Genomic DNA, 17,878 nt, shown 5'->3' on the forward strand with positions numbered 1-17,878 from the left:
TTTTAAAGGGCATTGGTGGTTCATTGCAAATATAAGCCTTTTCCTCAAATTAGCTCATGGCCTCAGGTGGCAAAATGTCTCGGGTAGGCCTTCCCTGGATCAATACTTGTTACAAACGCAGACGTGGTTTGTGCATATACGCATCCCTTGAAGATGAAGACAAGCACAGAGACAGGATAAAACTCTTGTGTCATTTTGGTTTTAATTTCTGGAAGACAAGACCCTGCCATTCCACCCCAAACCCCACCCCCACCCCAAAAGTCAAATAAATACGTCCAAGATACAGAGTCAAGAACAGGCACATTTGTGAAGTGAAGGATGGAAGATGGGAAGAGATGGGTACCCGATTCCCACACTCCGCCAACAGCTGCCAAATGATCCCTCATTTGACCAAACAGATCCTGAAGGAAGTGAGAACTCAAATCCGGTACACATACAGTGGGACCCCCATATTGGTAGAGGAATTGTTCCCAGCCCCCCCTGTGGATACTGAAAACTGCAGATAATAGGGAACACTATAAATAGCATGGTAAAAGAAGAATGCAGTACAGTATGTATTTTTCACTGTGTATTTATTAAACCTGGCCACTAGAGGGAGGCAGAGACCATATGTAGTCTTCAACAACAATTCATAGCTTGGCCTCTGCTCCCACCTAGTGGTCAGGTCTAATAAGTACATCATGAAAATATGTATTTCTAATTTTTTTAATACAGTATTTTAAATTTCAGCCTGCGGATAAGTGAAACCACGGATATTGTTTCTGTAGATACGAGTGTCATATTGTACTTATTTTTCTTTTCCCATTTCTTTCACTACCTGGGATATGAAGACAGAGACTTCTATTTTAGACAGTGAGACACAGTTACTAGCATTCTTTAAAAATTGTTGCCTAAATGCTGTCTTTCCAGGCACCCCACAAAACAGGGCCATTATCGGCAACAAACCTGTAACTGGGGGTTGTGTGTTCAAAATTATCTTACTTTCCCCCAAAGAAGTCTGTCATTAGTTAGTTTGTAAAGGTGTGGAAATACCCTGCTTAGGCCAGAAGCAGACATTATAGACAGCCCATTATTAGGGCTGGAAAAAAAAACATTGTCGTAGGAGAGAACCGGTTTAGGCATTTGTGAAATCAGACTTCCAAGAAATCACGTGCTTAAAGCCTGAAAACCAACCACCAAGTGAAGCAATTTCATTTGCATCTTTCAGGAGACGAGAGACGTTCATGCCATGATACTGAGATGCTTTCATTAGTTGAGGATTTTCTTCTTCTAATCACAGGCTGTCTTTACCGTCTGTTTCTGACCTTAGAAATCCTAGTTGAAAACTGCCGTCCTCGGGATCCTAAGGGAAAGCTGCAGTTCCCAAAACCCTTTAGGGAAAAGTGAAATTCTTGGGATCCCCATCTCAAGAACGGAACAACCACAATGAAACTGGCTTAATTCTGCAGTGCACGCTGACTCACAAAGGAGAAGGTGTGCATGCGTGCTCAAGGGGGTTAGTGCTCAGGGTGGCATGCAAGAGGACGGAGGCTTGGAGGTGGGGGCCGATGAGGGCAGCACCACCCTCCCCACCAAGAACAGTGCCAGGGTGTGTGTGTGAAAGAGAACAGACAACCATCACAGGCGCAGAAACGGAGACGAGGCTTTCCGGACCCCAGTTGTTGGGATGATGAAAGACACCCGGATGCCGGGAGGAAGGCCGAGCATCGCACGACGAGGATCCGCACCATCCATAGCGAGGGTGGCACTCCGAATGTGGACAGAAAGAAGGCCCAGCTGGCAGTAGAAGGGTGGGAGCTGGCAAGGCAGACATCTCACATTGGGGGGGCTGAGTCACGGTTCCTCCCGTTAGCACCTCGTGGAAAGAAGCAGAGTTTCGCTCTACCGGAGACGGCGGGAAAGGCGAACGAGCCTCACCACGGGCGGGAAAGCCATGCCGAGCCTGACCTTTAGACCGGTTCGCCTTTGTCCCGGGTCCGGCTCAACAGGATCATGGGCAACCCGGGGGGCTCGCCCATGTTGGCACGGTGTCGGGCCCGGGGGCGCATGCGGCGGGGCAGCCGGGCGGAGGGCGGCCCGCCGTCGCTCAAGGCGTCCGAACTCTCGTCAATGAAGGCCAGGTTCTCTCCGGCGTAGTCTATGGGCCGCAGCGGGACGGCGGCGTGGCGGGCGTTCGGCTGGGCGACTCGGGGAGAGGGGCTTGGGGCCGGCGGTGGGGGTAACGAGGCGGGGGGCACCGGTGGTGGCAGAGGCATCGGTTCGGTCCTGGGCGCCGGCAGCGCTACCCCCTGGGTCTCCCCCGGCTGCAGGATGGCCGAAGGGGACAGCTTCCCTTTCAAAGTGCCCATGCGTTGCAGCTTGTCGGGAAATGCCAGGTTTGGTGCCCGGAGCTGAGATGCCACGTTTCCTGTCCAGGATGCCGCATGGGCTGTCAGATCTCCCATCTGTGGAGGGGAAAGGGGCAAAAGGGGGGGGCAATAAGAGAGAGAAAGACAGGGCATTAACAACATCCCCCCTCCGTTTCTCCTCTTTTTGGGACCACTTACATCAGCCAACTTGGCTCTTACAAAGCTGGGAATGACGGAAAGACTCCAGAAAGTGCAGCCGAGTAACTAGTTACAAAGAACTAGTTACTTGTGATGACATCGAATAACCATTCTGGTGCCAATATCTTAATTTATTGCAATTTTGAACATATATGTGTTCTAGTTGTGAATGCCTTGTGCCCATTCTTTAGGAGAAAGGCGGGATATATATATATAAAGGAAAATAATAATGAAAACAACAATAACCATTATTATTATTATTTAAAAACACTAAGCACAGTCAATCAAAACATTGACGGGTATTTTAGAACAGATCCAAGTTTTAATCAAAACCCTAAGTATCTGTTAATTATTATAATTATAATTATTACTACTACTAGGAAAAAAATAAAGTCATGGTCTTTGACTGGTATTATATAACAGAGGGTCATAGGGTCACCATAATAATAACAACCTCAGAAATGGAAGGGACCCTATGGATCATCAGGTCCAACCCCAGCCAAGGAAGCCCGGGGAGAATTCGAACTCTCAACCACTGAGCTATCCAGCAGTTCTATTTCACCAAATTACCAAAACAGGCCTCAACATGTTGGAAGCACCTTTTGTGGCACATAACAATAACAGTGGGAAAAAATGAGAATAACATTTCCTCGATTCGCCTAATGAAACATGCAAATTCCAAGTGCCCCTACAGGAGGGGGGGGAAAAAGCCACAGATTTTATTGCCAGGCATCTGAACGCCACGATTAAGCAGAAAAGCCGGCGCGAAAGAAATGGCTTTCAATTAAGCAAGCAGCTTAACGAGTTGGCCTGCAGAAATTGATGCCATCTGGGTTTTTTTTAATTGGCAAAATGGGAGAGGCTCCAAATTTGGGCACTTACGGATTAGCATCTCTTTGCCTTGCATGATGAGATACAGACGCGACACTGGGAGGGAGTGTGAATCGGAAATGCGAAAGGCAAATGTTATCTGGGGGAATTTTCCTAGCCGTGGAGGTGGGGTGGGGGTGAAAATACACAGGGGTCTTTTAGCACAATTTGCGATCTTAGCCTACGGTGCCACAACCCAGTGTGTCCGTCTGTGTGGATGAAAAGTGATTTTTTTAGAATCCAGGGAGAGTAAACAGCTCCGCAGCTCCCCATGGATTCCTGTGATTCTTGGCTTTCGCTGTATAAAACCCATTTATGCCCTACTCGCTACTTTCACCAATTCAGTGAAGCTACAAGCATCATCGATCATCCCAGAGTGCGGGACACGTCACCGTGGGCTCAAGCGACAGGAAGCCAGACGGAGGCTGAAGATCAGGAAAAACTTCCTAACTGTTCGAATGGTACGACAAGAGGTGTGGAGAGCTCCCAACGCTGGAGGCTTTCAAGAGAAAATGGGGCCGCCGCATGATTGTAGGATTCTGGTTCTAAGAAAACGAACTGTCTCCTCTTCCTCTAGGAGGCGCTTCTCTCATCAGGTCGACCTGATCAGAGGAAGTGGGATGATGGCTACTGTCTTCCCTACCAGTGACCACTTAGGGAGTCCAAGCGATAAAGACCCTTCCGTTGCCAAGGTCAAGCGTTTAGCACCCCTTCTCAAGCACTGTGTGCAGATGGACTTAGAGGATGAGGTGGGGAGATCTCCAGCATGCCAAGATCTGCATGTTTCTCCCCCCCCCTCTGTAATTTTGTCATGCTAATTAATAATAATCAATCATGTGCTGTCAAGTGGATTCCAACTTATGGGAACCCTTTCCCAAGGTTTTCCAGGAAGCGAACACATAGAAGTGCTTGACCCTTCCCTTCCACTAGGGGCGCTGTGGGACTGTGCAGCTTGCCCAGGGCCACCCAGGCTGGCTCTTCTCTCTGGAGTCACCGTAGGGAGGAATCGAACTCCCAATCTGAGACTCCAAAGCCAGATACCTAACTCACTGAGCTATCCAGCCAGTGTGCTGTTACCAGTCTGTAATCCAGACAATACAATAGGACCACAGGGGGATCGGTTCCTAGCCCCTTGCAGATGCTGAAAAACGTGGATAATAGCAAACACTGTTTTAATAGCAAACACTATATATAGCATGATCTCTGTCTTCCTCTAGTGGGCAGTTCTGGTAACTTTCTCTTTAGAAATATACATTTTTATGGTTTTTAAAAAAACATTTAAAATATTTTCAGACCGCGGATACTGATCCCGCGGATAGGGGGGTCCTACTGTACAATAAACTTCCCATTGCGACAGGTACCTGTTTGCATCAGAATTCCAAGAACACAAGCTCATGAGATTTGGGCTTGCTCCAAACCTCCGATTATCACGCAGGTGTGCTGATAGGGTAATAATAACTGGAAATATAAGGAAACAGGCGACCAAATAGATGGCGTGCAAAGGCATTTTAAGATGTCGCGTCCTCACCTCGGCCCTCGTGCGCCGGGACAACACTCGCAGCCAGTTCCCGATCATGGTAAGGATGGAAGCAAAGTAAGCCAAGCCGAGCAGGATCCAGACCACCACCAGGGGCTGGTACCAGATGTGGTCCTCACTTTTTGAATCACCTGGAAAGGGAGAAAAAGTCCGTGCTACAACTAGCTGATCTCCCAGTTCCTCCCCCCCAGACTACAGTAGTGCCTCGCAAGACAAATGCCTCGCAGGAAAAAAAAACTTGCAAGACAAATGGTTTTGGCAATGGGGTTGATGACTCGCAAGACGAACGTTCCTATGGCCGCGCTTCGCAAGAGAAATGTTTTCCCTTTTTTGTTCCTGCCTCATGTTTGCTGATTTTTAAATGTTTTCCTATGATGTTTAAAAAGTTAAAGTTTTTTTGATTGAAATTTTTAAAATCATCTGCACAATATGTATGGCTCTAAAGAGCACTTAATAAACCCTTTGTAAACCAAATCTGACTTTGTTCTGACTTTTCTTTTTTGCCCATAGGAACGCATTAATTAGATTTCAATGCATTCCTATGGGAAAACGTGTTTCGCAAGATGAATTTCTCGCAAGACAACATTAACCGCGGAACGAATTAAATTCATCTGGCGAGGCACCACTGCATTAACACCCCTGAGTCTATAGAATCATAGAATGACGGAGTTGGAAGGGGGCTATAAGGTCATTGAGTCTGACCCCCTGCTTAAGGCAGGAATACAGGTCAAAGGAGATCTGCCAGAGGGTTGTCTACATTTCTCTTGAAGGCCTCCAGCCCGTCGGAGCACTCACCACCTCCTAAAGTCATGGATTGGTTCCCTTGTCGTACTGCTCTAATAGTTAAGAAGTTTTTTTTCCCCTGGTATTCAATCCAAGTCTGGCTTCCTGTAACATGGAACCCATTATTAAGTGTCCTGCACTCTAGGAAGATCGAGAACACATCCTGCCCCTCCTCTGGATAACTATCTTTCAAATATCTGAACCATGCTATCCGATCGGTTTAACGGTAGTAAAAAAACCGACAATGTTGAAAACTAAGCAAAATTCATGCAGCCAGACTGGAAGATTTTATCCAAAAGTCACTGGTGCGGGGGGGGGGGATTATGGGAGATAAAATTCCAAAAAACGTTCCCCTCAACCTATTGGTTCACATTCTTATAAACAACATTTTTTAGAGTTATAAATAATATTCGTATATAGGGACAGCCTTGCTGTTAGGTGATATAATAATAAAAAGAGCATTGGAGAGAAAGGGGGTTCAAAAGTCATAAACTCCCACTCAAATATGTCTGTCTGTATGCATATACGTGCGTATGTACCGTATGTATTTACAATATAAATACCTTGCCTGTCTCCTTAAGTAGGAGTAGACATTGTCCAGAGGGGCTGGGTAAAAATCCAATAAATAAATAAATAAAATAAATTTTAAAAGGACCCATGGCAGCTTACAGCATTAAAAACACAATATTAAAAGCTAAAAAAAAGTTAATTATTAAGATATTGAAAAAGAATTAATAACGTCAAAAAATGTTAGGTCAATGCACAGCAATTTCCTTGCTTGTTTTTAAAAATTAAAATCTTGAACTGCCCTCTTGTCGAAGGGATCTGTCTGACCCAGAAACTTGCATCCCATAAAGCGAACGCTGGTCTCAGCAATGTGTTATTTCACCAGCCACCTAACTCTGAATCCTACCCTGCCTCGACAATGGCTTCCATCTTTGCAAGGAAGCGGGGGGGGAGCGTCACCCACCCCCTGGGTTCTGCCCCCCACGGAGACCCACCTGCCACGTAGTCCCCGAATCCAATGGTGGTCAGCGTGATGACCACGAAGTAAACGCTCTCCAAAAGGCTCCAGCCTTCCACCCGCTGGAAGATGATGGTGGGAAGGGAGACGAAGAGGAGGCAACCGAAGAGGATGAAGAGCAAGGCGGAGAGGATTCGCACGATGGTGGCACTGACCTGCCACTTCTAAGGCCGGGCACACAAGGGGCGAGGGAAGGAGAAGAGAGAACAGGTGAATCGGAGGTAGAGAAGCCCCCCCCCCCCCCCAGGAGAGAAGCAAATCCTACGCGTTAGCTTTCTGCCAGATAATCTAGACCCGTTTCGGCTTCTGAGAGGGGAACAGCCAGATTCCAAGGTAACATTCACACAACCTCCCTTGTTTTACGCAGGACCCAGGTTTCAATTGCCAGCCTATAGGGTCGGGAATGTTTCTTGCTTGGAGTTCTTTCTAGAAAGCTTCAGCCTTCCACAGTTGAGAGTATTGAGATTCACAAACCCATAGTTTCAGAATAGTTCCTGATCCCCAGTATCTGTTCTTCAAATTCAGATTGCTCCTGGACACAGAAGCGCTATTCAGGCAAGATTTAGAGAAACCCATCCCCTGCTTGCCAATGATGGCCAAACAACAGGCTTTAAGCAATCATGCCAAGCAGCTAACACAACTATCAGGGGCTACTCTTTTTGACTTACAGGTAGGATCACTCCATTTTGGTTTAGTTCCAACATGCACAAGAGCTGCGGTTGAACCAAAGCGGATGGCTTGCTGCATTTAATTCCCCATCTGTGTTCAATTTCTCAATATTGTTCAGTGGCTTAACCGGACAGCTAAGCCACTTAATGACAGTGGGAAATTAAAAAACTCCCTTTGCTCCTCTGTGGAGTGGGAGAAAGAGAAAGCAAAGTTTTTGTTTGTTTGTTTAAAGCCTAGTTCCGGCACCGTTGATACACTAAATATTTTAGAGGGGGGAATTAAAAAATGAAAGTGTTCTCCCAAAAGTAAGAAGAGACCAATGGCATTCTGCAACTCTACACACCCTTAAAAAATCCTATTTAACCAAATCCAGCCAGCTCTAATTTGGCTGTCTTTTCAAGCCCTACAGCTACCCATTAGTGGGATAAACGATCATCCTTTTATGTGCTGGTAAACAAGCTAATCCCACAAAAGCGTAAGCGAAAAACCAAACTTGTTTAGCTATTTACATTTTTTTTAAAAAAGGCAGACGAGTAGAAGAAATGTGTATACAGTTAAGTGTTTTTTTTTTCCTCACCAAGAAAATATCTTCCACTTTGCCAATGCCTTTCCGGAGAGAGGATCCCAAGTGGTCTCCGACACCGGCAAGCAGCATCCCGAAAAGAGGAATGCCCACAAGGGCGTAGAAAATACAGAAGAGTCGGCCAGCATCCGTCTTCGGCGAGATGTTCCCAAACCCTGTCGGGCGAGAGAAAGAAGACACCAACTCAGCAAAAATAAAAAGTTCCCCTCAATATTGATCTGCTAGATGCTATTCCCAAGAATCCATCTTTTCCCGACTGTGTGCCATCTAGATGGGCAGGAGGAAAAACTCCCATTTTCCCCCAGATCATCTATGGGCTGGCAATGTTCCCTCTAAGCTGGCCTGGGAGCAATGGGAGTTGTAGTCCGACCTGGAGGGCACCAGATGGGCAGAAGGATGGTGTGATGGCAAGCATCTCCCTTTTGATTTTGGTTGGTGAAATGCTGGAAAACATGAAGCAGAGCTATGCAAGAAGAAATGATCTCAGCATGCAAGGGACGAAATAAACATCCTTAGAATGTTGCTTTTCACTGGGCTTTTTTTTTTAAAAAAGGCGTTCCTAGTCCTTAACATTGTGAAACAGGCCTCAAAACTTGTAGACAACCAGGAAGTGGCAGAGATTGCTGCGTGCCAGGCTGCGAATCTTCTCATAAAAGTTTGACTCTTTTATAAGAAACCAAATATATGAAGGGCTGCTTGTGAGTTTTATTTAAGACCGAGGGAAACAAAGATATTCGCTGATGCAGTAAGCAATATAATAATCTGATGATTAAAAAAAATCAGTCAATCAATGATGGTGATGATACAGTAAGACCTGCCATATCTGTGGGATCAAGTACCCACGGTTTCACTTATCCACTGCCTGTAATAAAACAACCCAGAAATATACTTTCATGGTGTTTTAGCAGAACTGTCAACTAGAGGGAACCAGAGACTACACTATACTGTATATAGGTGGCGTAGAAATGCATTCATGGACTGACATCTTCATTTATCCACGATTTCTGGTATCCACGGGGGAGAGTTTTAAAACTGATCCCTCATGGATAGTGTGGTCCTGCTGTAGTGTATGTGAAGCTGTTTCAGCAAGAAAAACAAAGTATTTTTTCCTGACTACCAGGTTTTAAAATACCATCTATATCCCCCCCCCTTATTATTATTTGCCTGAATCTCAATGGTGTCCATGCAAGGTTTCTGTAATTTGCAGCTAACCAACAAGGTGGCGGCGTGCCTCTTGGTTGCACAATGGGCACAGGACCACACACACAATGAAGACACACTCCAGCTTTTTATCAGTTAGGAAAAATTAGCCACGCCAACTTATGCAAACCTTATGCATAGATCAACAAGGGGTGTGGGTTTTTCGGCCATTATTATTTCAAGGCCTCCTTTGCTTTATTTACCCAGCCCCATGTACCTCTGACAGATAGATCTCTGGCGCTGCTCGGGAGCTTTAACTAGACGGATCTGATCCTCTACCAAGCCATCACCACGAAAACAAATCAGAGTTTCTAAATCTAGGAAGGAAAAGCAGACCACATCCATTCTGTTGGGAGTTTTTACCACCTCGCATGCTGCCTGTAGTGGGTGGGGCTGAGAGGAGCCTTTATAGGCTGGAGGGACTGCCCATCTCTCCAGCATTAACCAATTATTTCTTCCCTGCTTCTGACTTCAAAGAGAGCCCCGCCTCTCTGCTCTGTGTTCTTTTCCCCTCTCTGTTCAGTTTTTTTTGTTTGCTGTTGATCTGTTTGCAACTGTAAGTAAAGAATTGTTTTAAAAAATATTTTCTCCTACAAATGTCTCAGGGTGAGATTTTGAGACCTTAAGTTTCAATTAATGATAAACGGGTGGACTTATGGGCAGTTGAAGCTATTCCCTCCTGTGTAGCAAAAGGGATTTTACCAGACGTTCAAAACTCTTCAACAACCTTTCCTGTTCCAACAGCCCCCAACCATCTTCCCCATCCCTTCTTCCTCTCCCTCCCAACCTCCCAAATCAATCCCTGGATACCAATAGTGGTGATGACGGTGCCAGCAAAGAAGAAGGCGCTGCCCATATCCCAGTGCGAGCTGTTTGGGTTCGAGGTGTTCAAAGCGGGCTCCACACCAACTCCCATGGCCTCACCTACATGCTAAGAGGAAGAGCAGAGAGAAGAGCTAGATCCCAGCTCAGAAACAGGATCCACCAGAAACTTTTCTTGCTAAAAAAATACCTGCCGATGATGCGTTTTCCCGGTCAATCAGCTCCAATCCTGACAAAGTTCCTCAACTCTTTTTCTGTTCTTAATTCCAGTTCTCAGAATCCCCAAACATTGGGCCATGCCAGCCGAGACTTGTGGGAGGCTGAAGTCCGAAACATTTAGAGCAGGGGTTCGCAAACTGTCGCTCCCCAGATGTTTTTGGACTTCAACTCCCAGAAGCCTTTTCACCACGAGCTGCGCTGGCCAGGATTGGTAGTTGAAGAACCCAAAATTGGGAACCATGGATCCAGACTCGAGGGCCAAAGGCTGAGACTCTCAAGCTGGCATATGTGGGTTTGCCCTCTCTCGCTTTCATCTTCACAACAACCCTTTGAGGTAGGTTACGCTGAAGGATGAAGGTGACCCAGTCCGCCTTCACGGCTGAGAAGGAACTTGAAGCTGAATCTCCCAAGAGATTCAGCTTCACACAAGGCTGTGTGGCCCCCCCGAACAGTAGCATCTGGTGACTCCAGTTCTGAGGGACTCGTGAATCCATTCCAGATGTTATTCAACACTGTACAGTAGCTATTCAACATTATCGGCCCTATCTCCCTCACTAGAAACAGTCCAGAACTTTGAGTAACTTCTATAAAGTGCGGATGAAAACCCGGAGTGGAGTCACAGCACACTGGAAACTGGAGTCCCCAGCGATCATTGCCCCGAGGCATTGGCCTCAAACTCCCGTCAGCCCTAACTAGGATGGATGTTTCAGTCCAACAATCTTGGAAGGGCCATCAGAGCCTCAAGCCTGCCAACGTTTATTTATTTTATTTTATTTATTTATTTATTTATTTATTTAATTTATATGCCGCCCACTCTACCCAGAGGTCTCTGGGCGGCTTACAATAATTAAAATTCAATACAATAAAATGATTAAAATACAATTAAAATACAATTAAAATTGCCATCATCAGGACCCACAGTTGTTATTTCAATTAAAAGCCTTCTGGAACAGGAAGGTTTTGACCTGGCGCCGAAATGTCATCAACGTCGGCGCCAGACGGATTTCAGTTGGGAGGGCGTTCCATAGTCTGGGTTCATTAATTCATTCATTCATTCATTCATTCATTCATTCATTCATTCATAGATTGAATTAGAAAGGTCCCTGATATCAGATTACATTCATGGTCCACATAAACCTGGATTATATTACACGGATGGAGTCCTGAAGTCTACATGTGGGCTTTTCGAAGACTTATCTGGAAAAACTGACTGCCATACTAGAGGGGCAAATCGTTCTGATCTAACATGCCGGTCCTTAAGCCTTCTATTTCGCATCAGAACATAGTCTGGGAATGTTCCGTCATGGGGACTACAACTCCCAGAATCCCCCAGCTAGCATCCCCCACCCAGCCGCCCTGTCTCACCTCAATAAGCTCTCCCAGGTCTTCAGGAGGAACACACTGGTGGGTTTTTAAGAACTGCTCCAGATAGGCTTGGATTTTCACCTGCTGCTGCATTTCGTAGGGTTGCTCCAGCTGGCGGAAGACAAACGCACCTGTGACCAGGTAAACCAGGACCACGGAGAAAAGGGCCAAGACAGTGGTTCGGCGCATCACAGCACTGTGTTCTGGTGTCCTTGGGCTGAGAATGGATTCCTTAGATGGGTAGCAGACTACCGGCATGGACTCATGATGGTCAGGAGGGCAGATGGCCGGAGGCATAGGTAGAGAGGGATAATTCACTGCAAGATGGTACAGAGAAGAGGCAGTGTGTGAACACACACCCTTGTCATCCTTCTGAATTCCCAGTTACAAAATTTCATGGTCCAAAGCCAATACCGAGTAAGGTTATAATGGGTTTAAAGAAGCCAATTGGGAGTGAGGTCGTGATGGATGAAAAATGCACACTATGTAAAATTCACTGTTACTGGAACCACTTGGGTTTTTAAAAAGACAAATTTATATGGAGTACAACCCATCAAGGAACAAAGAGCCAAAAGAGAAGAATGGAGCTTCCATAGTCAAAGGCACTTTGCCTGTAAAACACCAGGAAGAGGAGACAGAGGATGTCTGTTGTATACATGCCTTGTGTATAGAATCATAGAATAATGAAGTTGAACGGCCATCATCTCCAACCCTCTGCTCAGTGCAGGAATCAAAACATATCTGCCAGGTGGTTGTCTAAGTTTCTCTTAAATGCCTCCAATGTTGGAACACTCACCGCCTCTCGAGGTACTTGATTCTATTGTCGTACTGCTCTAACAGCTAAGAAGTTTTCCCTGATATTCAACCGAAATCTGGCTTCTGGCTGGTTCCTTTTTGAAGCAAGATGTTCAACTGAATAGAATCTTAATCTGACCCAGAAGGATAGGTAAATTACATTTTTGGGGGGCGTGTATTTAAATTTCTCAGCCAGCCTGATGGCTAAAAGAACCGACATCCCCAAATTCTGAAACAAGGCTTATGATGGGACTCCATTGTTCCAACACTGTAAACAAGGCCTCTCCTGAGATTGTCCTGTTGTTTTGAGCTAATCTTGTGTACTCCATTAGCTATGATATTTCTTAACCTTTTAAAAACGGCTGTACGATTTTGTATTGAACAGTTGCATCGCTAAGCGTTCTTTTAAAGACAAGTACAAAGGACAGCGGCTGTTCAGACAAGATCGTTTCCTTCTTGCTCTGATGACATCTTTCCTTCCACAAAGTCCAGTACAATCTGAACCTTATTCCTCTCTCTGTTTTTTTCCCCTAGGTAGGAATGCAAGCTTTCCTCTCCCGATCTGTGAATTTGAAGACAAGGATGGGTGGGGGAAAGAACAGGACAACAACACGAAGACCCCCATTCGCTCCAGTTAGGGTGCCCTCTGGGGCAGACGCGGAGACAGGAACCTGGGTCCCCCTTTTGCAAGCTGTAATGGTCTTCTCTCCCCAAAGACCAAGGAGCCTTGAATCTAAAATTGCTCCATTACCCTTTCCCACGATTTATCCCTGATCTGCTGGCACAGGAAAACCCACTGAGCTCCTACAATTCCCATTAAATGTTTCGGAGTGCGGGTTAGCATTGGAATTGGATAGGTTGAACCACCCCCTCTTCTCCGTTATTTTTTTTCCAAATGGCAACACATTGCCTATATTCCAGCTCTGTTTGCCTTTCCCCACCCTCCAAAAACACACCCCACCGGGCAGAGGGACTAGGTCAGAGAACGACCTTCGGAGAAAAATCATGGCCCATAATATTAAAGGCAAGAAATGCTTAAACACACACACACAGAGAGAGAGAGAGAATGGAAAAATCTTCTGTTCTGGATTTTCTGGCTGTTTCTTGTGGCCCAGGAGGCAATCAAATGATTTATTTACCTAGGAGTAAGACACGACTTAACGACTAAACAACAACAGAAAAGCATCATCAGGATTCTATTAAACTTAGTTCTGAGCAATCGGGCATTGCTATAGTTATGGCAACTCCATAGCCTTATGCTAACATCTTTTATCCCTCTTTTCTTTAAAAACATGGTTTTTAGATGTTGGGAAATCTTTGGGTCCATGTCCAACTCTTTGGTACAAAGGCCTGGATCCCAAACCCCCATGTCTGAGTCCCTATTAAAAACAAGCTCCCCCCTGAAAAAAAATAGAGGGAGCCAGTGGGTTCCAAAATCCAAGTCAAATCGGAGTCCAGTAACTGGTGTGATTTAAGTTCGACTTGAGCGTGTGTCCCGCGAGACCTCAATTCCTGGTTTTTAGAAAGAAAAAGAAGATAAAAAGAGCAAAACTTGACACTCCTGTCTGTCACAGAGACATATGGTGTCCAGGTCCTAATTTTGTTGCCTTCTTATCGGCTGGATAGCTCAGTGGCTTAGGTCTCTGGCTGGGAAGCCTGGGGTTGCGAGTTCGAATTCCCCCCACTGAGAGAAGAGCCAGCCTGGGTAGCCTTGGGCAAGCTGCACCGTCCCACAGCGCCCCTAGAGGAAGGGAAGGGTAAAACACTTCTGAGTAATCTCTGAAAAGGATTGCGGTAAGTCAGAATTGACTTGACAGCACACACAGACACACAGAGAGGGGTTTATAAATTGGCACTCCCAGACCCACCCAGGGCGGGCACAGGTCTGTATACCCATTGCCTCTCTACTCTTTACCCCTCATGGGCAGAACGGGGGCAAAAATAGAAACAGGCGGAAATGGAAGAACAGAGAGCACATGATGCCCGTGATCAGAAAACACGCCACCTTGGAACAGGGGCAAATTCAGCTGGGAGGGAAAGACCCTTAAAAAGGGTTACCCAAGAGTCAGGGAAGAAAACACTTTCTTGATGCTTGGGTGAGTCCCAGTGGCCTGAAAGCTTAGATTCGGATCGCAGCACCCACCCCTAATAATGCACTCACCTTCAAGGCTGTGATTACAGAGCTGACATCTCCGTTAGACAACGTGGATCCCTTCGCCCGAGAGATCTGGAGAGATTTTTTTGGGGGGTGGGGGGCCCTTTGCTTTTAAACCTATCAGCGCCTCCCCGCACGGTGCGGCGGGGAGGAGCAGTGACTCAGAAGCAGTCGCCTGCGATTGCACAGGGCCCCCGCCAACCCCTGAGATCCGAGGATGATTCCAATTAACTGAAGACAATTCAATTAAAGGCTACCCTCTCTCCCAGACCAACCGTCCTGGCATTTGCCGCAAACCACAAGAGAAGAGAAAATGCTCCCCTGAACACTGTCCCACCCACCCTCACCGAACTTTCTGGGCACTTGTCCACTCCACTGATTTACTTATCCCTGGACATGGGGGGGGGGACATTTAAGCCAAGACTCTTTGCTTGGAAACAGACCAGCAGGTGGCTTGCTCTGAAAGGGGATGACGTCCTGACATTTCCTAAATCATTAAAATAAAAGGCAGAGCTCCTAGTGCAAACTATGTTTCTGATCTAGCAAGCTTCTGAGTCAGACAGAGTTCTTGTTTCAGCAGAAAAGATCTGTTTTAAAGGCCTAAAGCTTACAGTATTTTTTTGGCAGAACCTGCTGTATAAAACTTGTGGCTCTCTGCCCTGCCTATTCACTATGCACATGGAGACCGGTCCCTTTTGCACCGTATCTGAAGAAGAGTTCTGTGCAACACAGAAGATTGTCACGGCAGCCTCACCTTTGTTGCAATTTACATTCCTAAGCCTCTTGAATCACCTACATCTTAGGGCCGGTCGCACGCAAGCCATCACACTATGCTTTCCTTCATGCACGCAGAATTTCCACGGTATATCCCTTATTTACATCTTTCTTCTCCTCTCATCCTACGTACTCCTGTATATATAATACGTATGCCCCATACACACATTCTTGTCGCCTGTGGCTCAAGGTGAACAGATGTTTTCCCAAATCTCTCACACATCTGGAAACATCAGTGATCCTCACACAAGCGCAAATGGCCCCGCAACAACATTTTCCCACAGCATAACAGTTCTCACTGTGTATGTTATATTATCTTGCCTGTAAGGCAACTTACTTATGGAGCAACTATATAGTAAATGTGAAGCAAAAATATCATGTGCATATTCTTCCAATACTCTTTGAAGATTTATATATGACCCTAAACCGTTTTATATGCTTAATTCTATTTTATTCTCTCCTTTCTCACGATTCTTCCCATTCTGTGTCCCCCTCCCTATCGCACACGCTCCCCATTTGAGACTCACACACACAGAGTCCGGCTTTTGTTTGTGTCTGCTTTCTCATAAACACATTTGTGCGCATGAACACACACAGAATTTCCCATTAAAAAAACACCCCACAAACACTTGTGCGTTTTCTTCTTTTGTGTGTCTCTCACACACACACACAAACACTCAGGTGCCTTTCCCATTTCCCCTCAGGTCCAACATTTTGATAAATTTTCCTGTCACCCTAAGATCCATGCACTCACATGCGCATGGTGTCACATACTCTCATCATATATAAAAACACACACCCCGGTGTGCTCTCGCTTTCTCACACAAGAGTTTCCTTACCCTCTTTTTGCCCATTTCTACATCTATGGTGTCTCTCCGAATGTGTGACAGCTTAGCCTTAATCGAAAACACACTTGTGCTTCCCACCTTGTTACACAAACAGGTCTACTTCACATACACAAGATTAACCTTGAATGCAACATACACGACATCTCTGCTCGCACACACACTTTCTATCTCGTCCCACAGCTGTGCCTCCCACACAAACGGAAGTCAACCCATGCATTCACTCACACACAATTGTGTCAACCCTATCCCGCCACACGCAGACAGAGACAACACGCTTAAGCATCCAACTGCCCTTTGCACGGTCTCTGACACCTCCATGGTCTGTCCCACTGCAATCTCCCCACTAGGCTGCACTGTCTTGCAGTGTCACTATTTCCCGGCTCGTGTGCACACAAACACACACATACGGCTCATTTCCCCCCCTTGCTCATGACACATCCTGTCTGTGCAATTCAGACCCTTTCTGGGTAGGATCGACAGAGAGAAAGAAAACAGACTTACCCCCCAGCTCGGCAACCCTACTAAGACAGAGAGAGGAATGTTTTCCCCATCCTCCCCATTGTCTCGGCTCCTCTTTTTTTTTCCAGCCCCCCTCTTCTCTTCAACACACTTTTAATGCTGTCTCACCCTCCTATTTCTTCGCCTCCGCCTGGCCATGCTCCTGCTTTGTGGCCGAGAAGGGCCAAAAGGCATATCTCTTCCCCCCCCCCACATGCTCAGAGGCTTTCCCCCTCCACCCACTCCCCATAGACACACCACCAGATGATGCCCCACAAACCAGCATCTCCCACCCACCCCCAATGCTCCCTTGCCAAGGATGCAGAGCCCAAGGGGAGGGGGCAGTGATGCCTAATGGGCAGGGGGGGCTTAAGAGAAAGCATTAGATGGAGGGGGGAGGCGAGGGCTGGGACCCGCCCCAGCATCCCTGCATCAACTCACTCTTCTTCTCTGCAGCGGCTCCTCCCTTTGCTGATGCTCTTGGCTGGACAGACAGGTGAAGCCTCCCCCCACAGACACACACACTGTCCACAGCAGCCCCCTTCAAGCTCACCCTGCACATACACCTCCAGTCAGCCTAAACCCACCCTCCCCACCTCTCTTTTCCTCCCCCCCTTCTCCCCACAAAAGACAGCTCAGCCTACGCTGCCCCTGGCAACGAGACAGAATCGAGACCCAGAAGGGGGGAGACCGTGTGGACGCACAAGCGAGGTGGCGTGGGTTTAACCCTTTGGGGGAAACAGCCTGGGGGAAAAATCTGGGCAGAGATGGGGGGGTATGGGGGAATCGGTTGAATTCACATTTGGGGGAACGAGTTGTCTCTGGATCAGAATCATCTCCATCAAGGGAAAAATGGAGGGGGTGAGGACACTTTGCCAGTGAAAAATTAAGTGGCATATTTAAGATTGCTTTAAATGCCTCCCCCCCCCAAAAAAATACAGAGGCTGCTGAAACATTCCAGGATGGGTTGGATTTCAGCTCCCATCATCCTCCACCAGAGAACTGCATCTCAAGGGTGCACATTGGGAAAGGCAGCCTTACATTATTTAGAGGGGAATTATTTAATTTGGGGAGGGGGAATAAATTATTTTGTGGAGGAGGAGCAGGCCATAGACATCATTGCTATAAGCTTCTTGCAGGAGGGGAGTTTTATTTAACCACATGGGTGTAAGCAGAAAAGGAAGGGGTGG

The 17,878-nt window shown here is 46.6% G+C and overlaps 1 protein-coding gene across 4 annotated transcripts; it reads right to left on the reverse strand.

Moving 5' to 3' along the window:
• Positions 1 to 177: 177 nt before the first annotated feature.
• Positions 178 to 17,878, reverse strand: KCNK4 (potassium two pore domain channel subfamily K member 4). 4 transcript variants are annotated; one of them, XM_072983890.2, is made up of 7 exons: positions 17,130 to 17,878; positions 11,619 to 11,935; positions 10,023 to 10,143; positions 8,007 to 8,167; positions 6,738 to 6,924; positions 4,945 to 5,084; positions 178 to 2,444 (listed from the first exon to the last, which is right to left on the reverse strand). In XM_072983890.2, exons 1-7 carry the CDS (start codon positions 17,248 to 17,250, stop codon positions 1,950 to 1,952), a joined length of 1,542 nt encoding a protein of 513 aa, XP_072839991.2. In that variant the 5' UTR covers positions 17,251 to 17,878; the 3' UTR covers positions 178 to 1,949. The 4 variants fall into 4 exon arrangements, with proteins under 4 accessions (XP_072839991.2, XP_078238075.1, XP_078238074.1 ...); XM_078381949.1 differs by lacking the exon at positions 17,130 to 17,878 and adding an exon at positions 16,692 to 17,063; XM_078381948.1 differs by lacking the exon at positions 17,130 to 17,878 and adding an exon at positions 14,575 to 17,063.

This window comes from Pogona vitticeps, chromosome 15, assembly GCF_051106095.1.
Source record: "Pogona vitticeps strain Pit_001003342236 chromosome 15, PviZW2.1, whole genome shotgun sequence".
Classification (NCBI taxonomy): Eukaryota; Metazoa; Chordata; class Lepidosauria; order Squamata; family Agamidae; genus Pogona; species Pogona vitticeps.

Bases quoted from the DNA above. Each gene is read 5' to 3' on its own strand.
- KCNK4 (XM_072983890.2), bottom strand. From the start codon at position 17,250: ATGTGCAGGGTGAGCTTGAAGGGGGCTGCTGTGGACAGTGTGTGTGTC. The intron at 8,168-10,022 runs GTATCCAGGGAT...CTCGCCCGACAG, and splicing joins CACCGTCATCACCACTATTG to GGTTTGGGAACATCTCGCCG. The intron at 5,085-6,737 runs GTGGGTCTCCGT...CTCCCTTTCCAG, and splicing joins ATTCGGGGACTACGTGGCAG to GTGATTCAAAAAGTGAGGAC.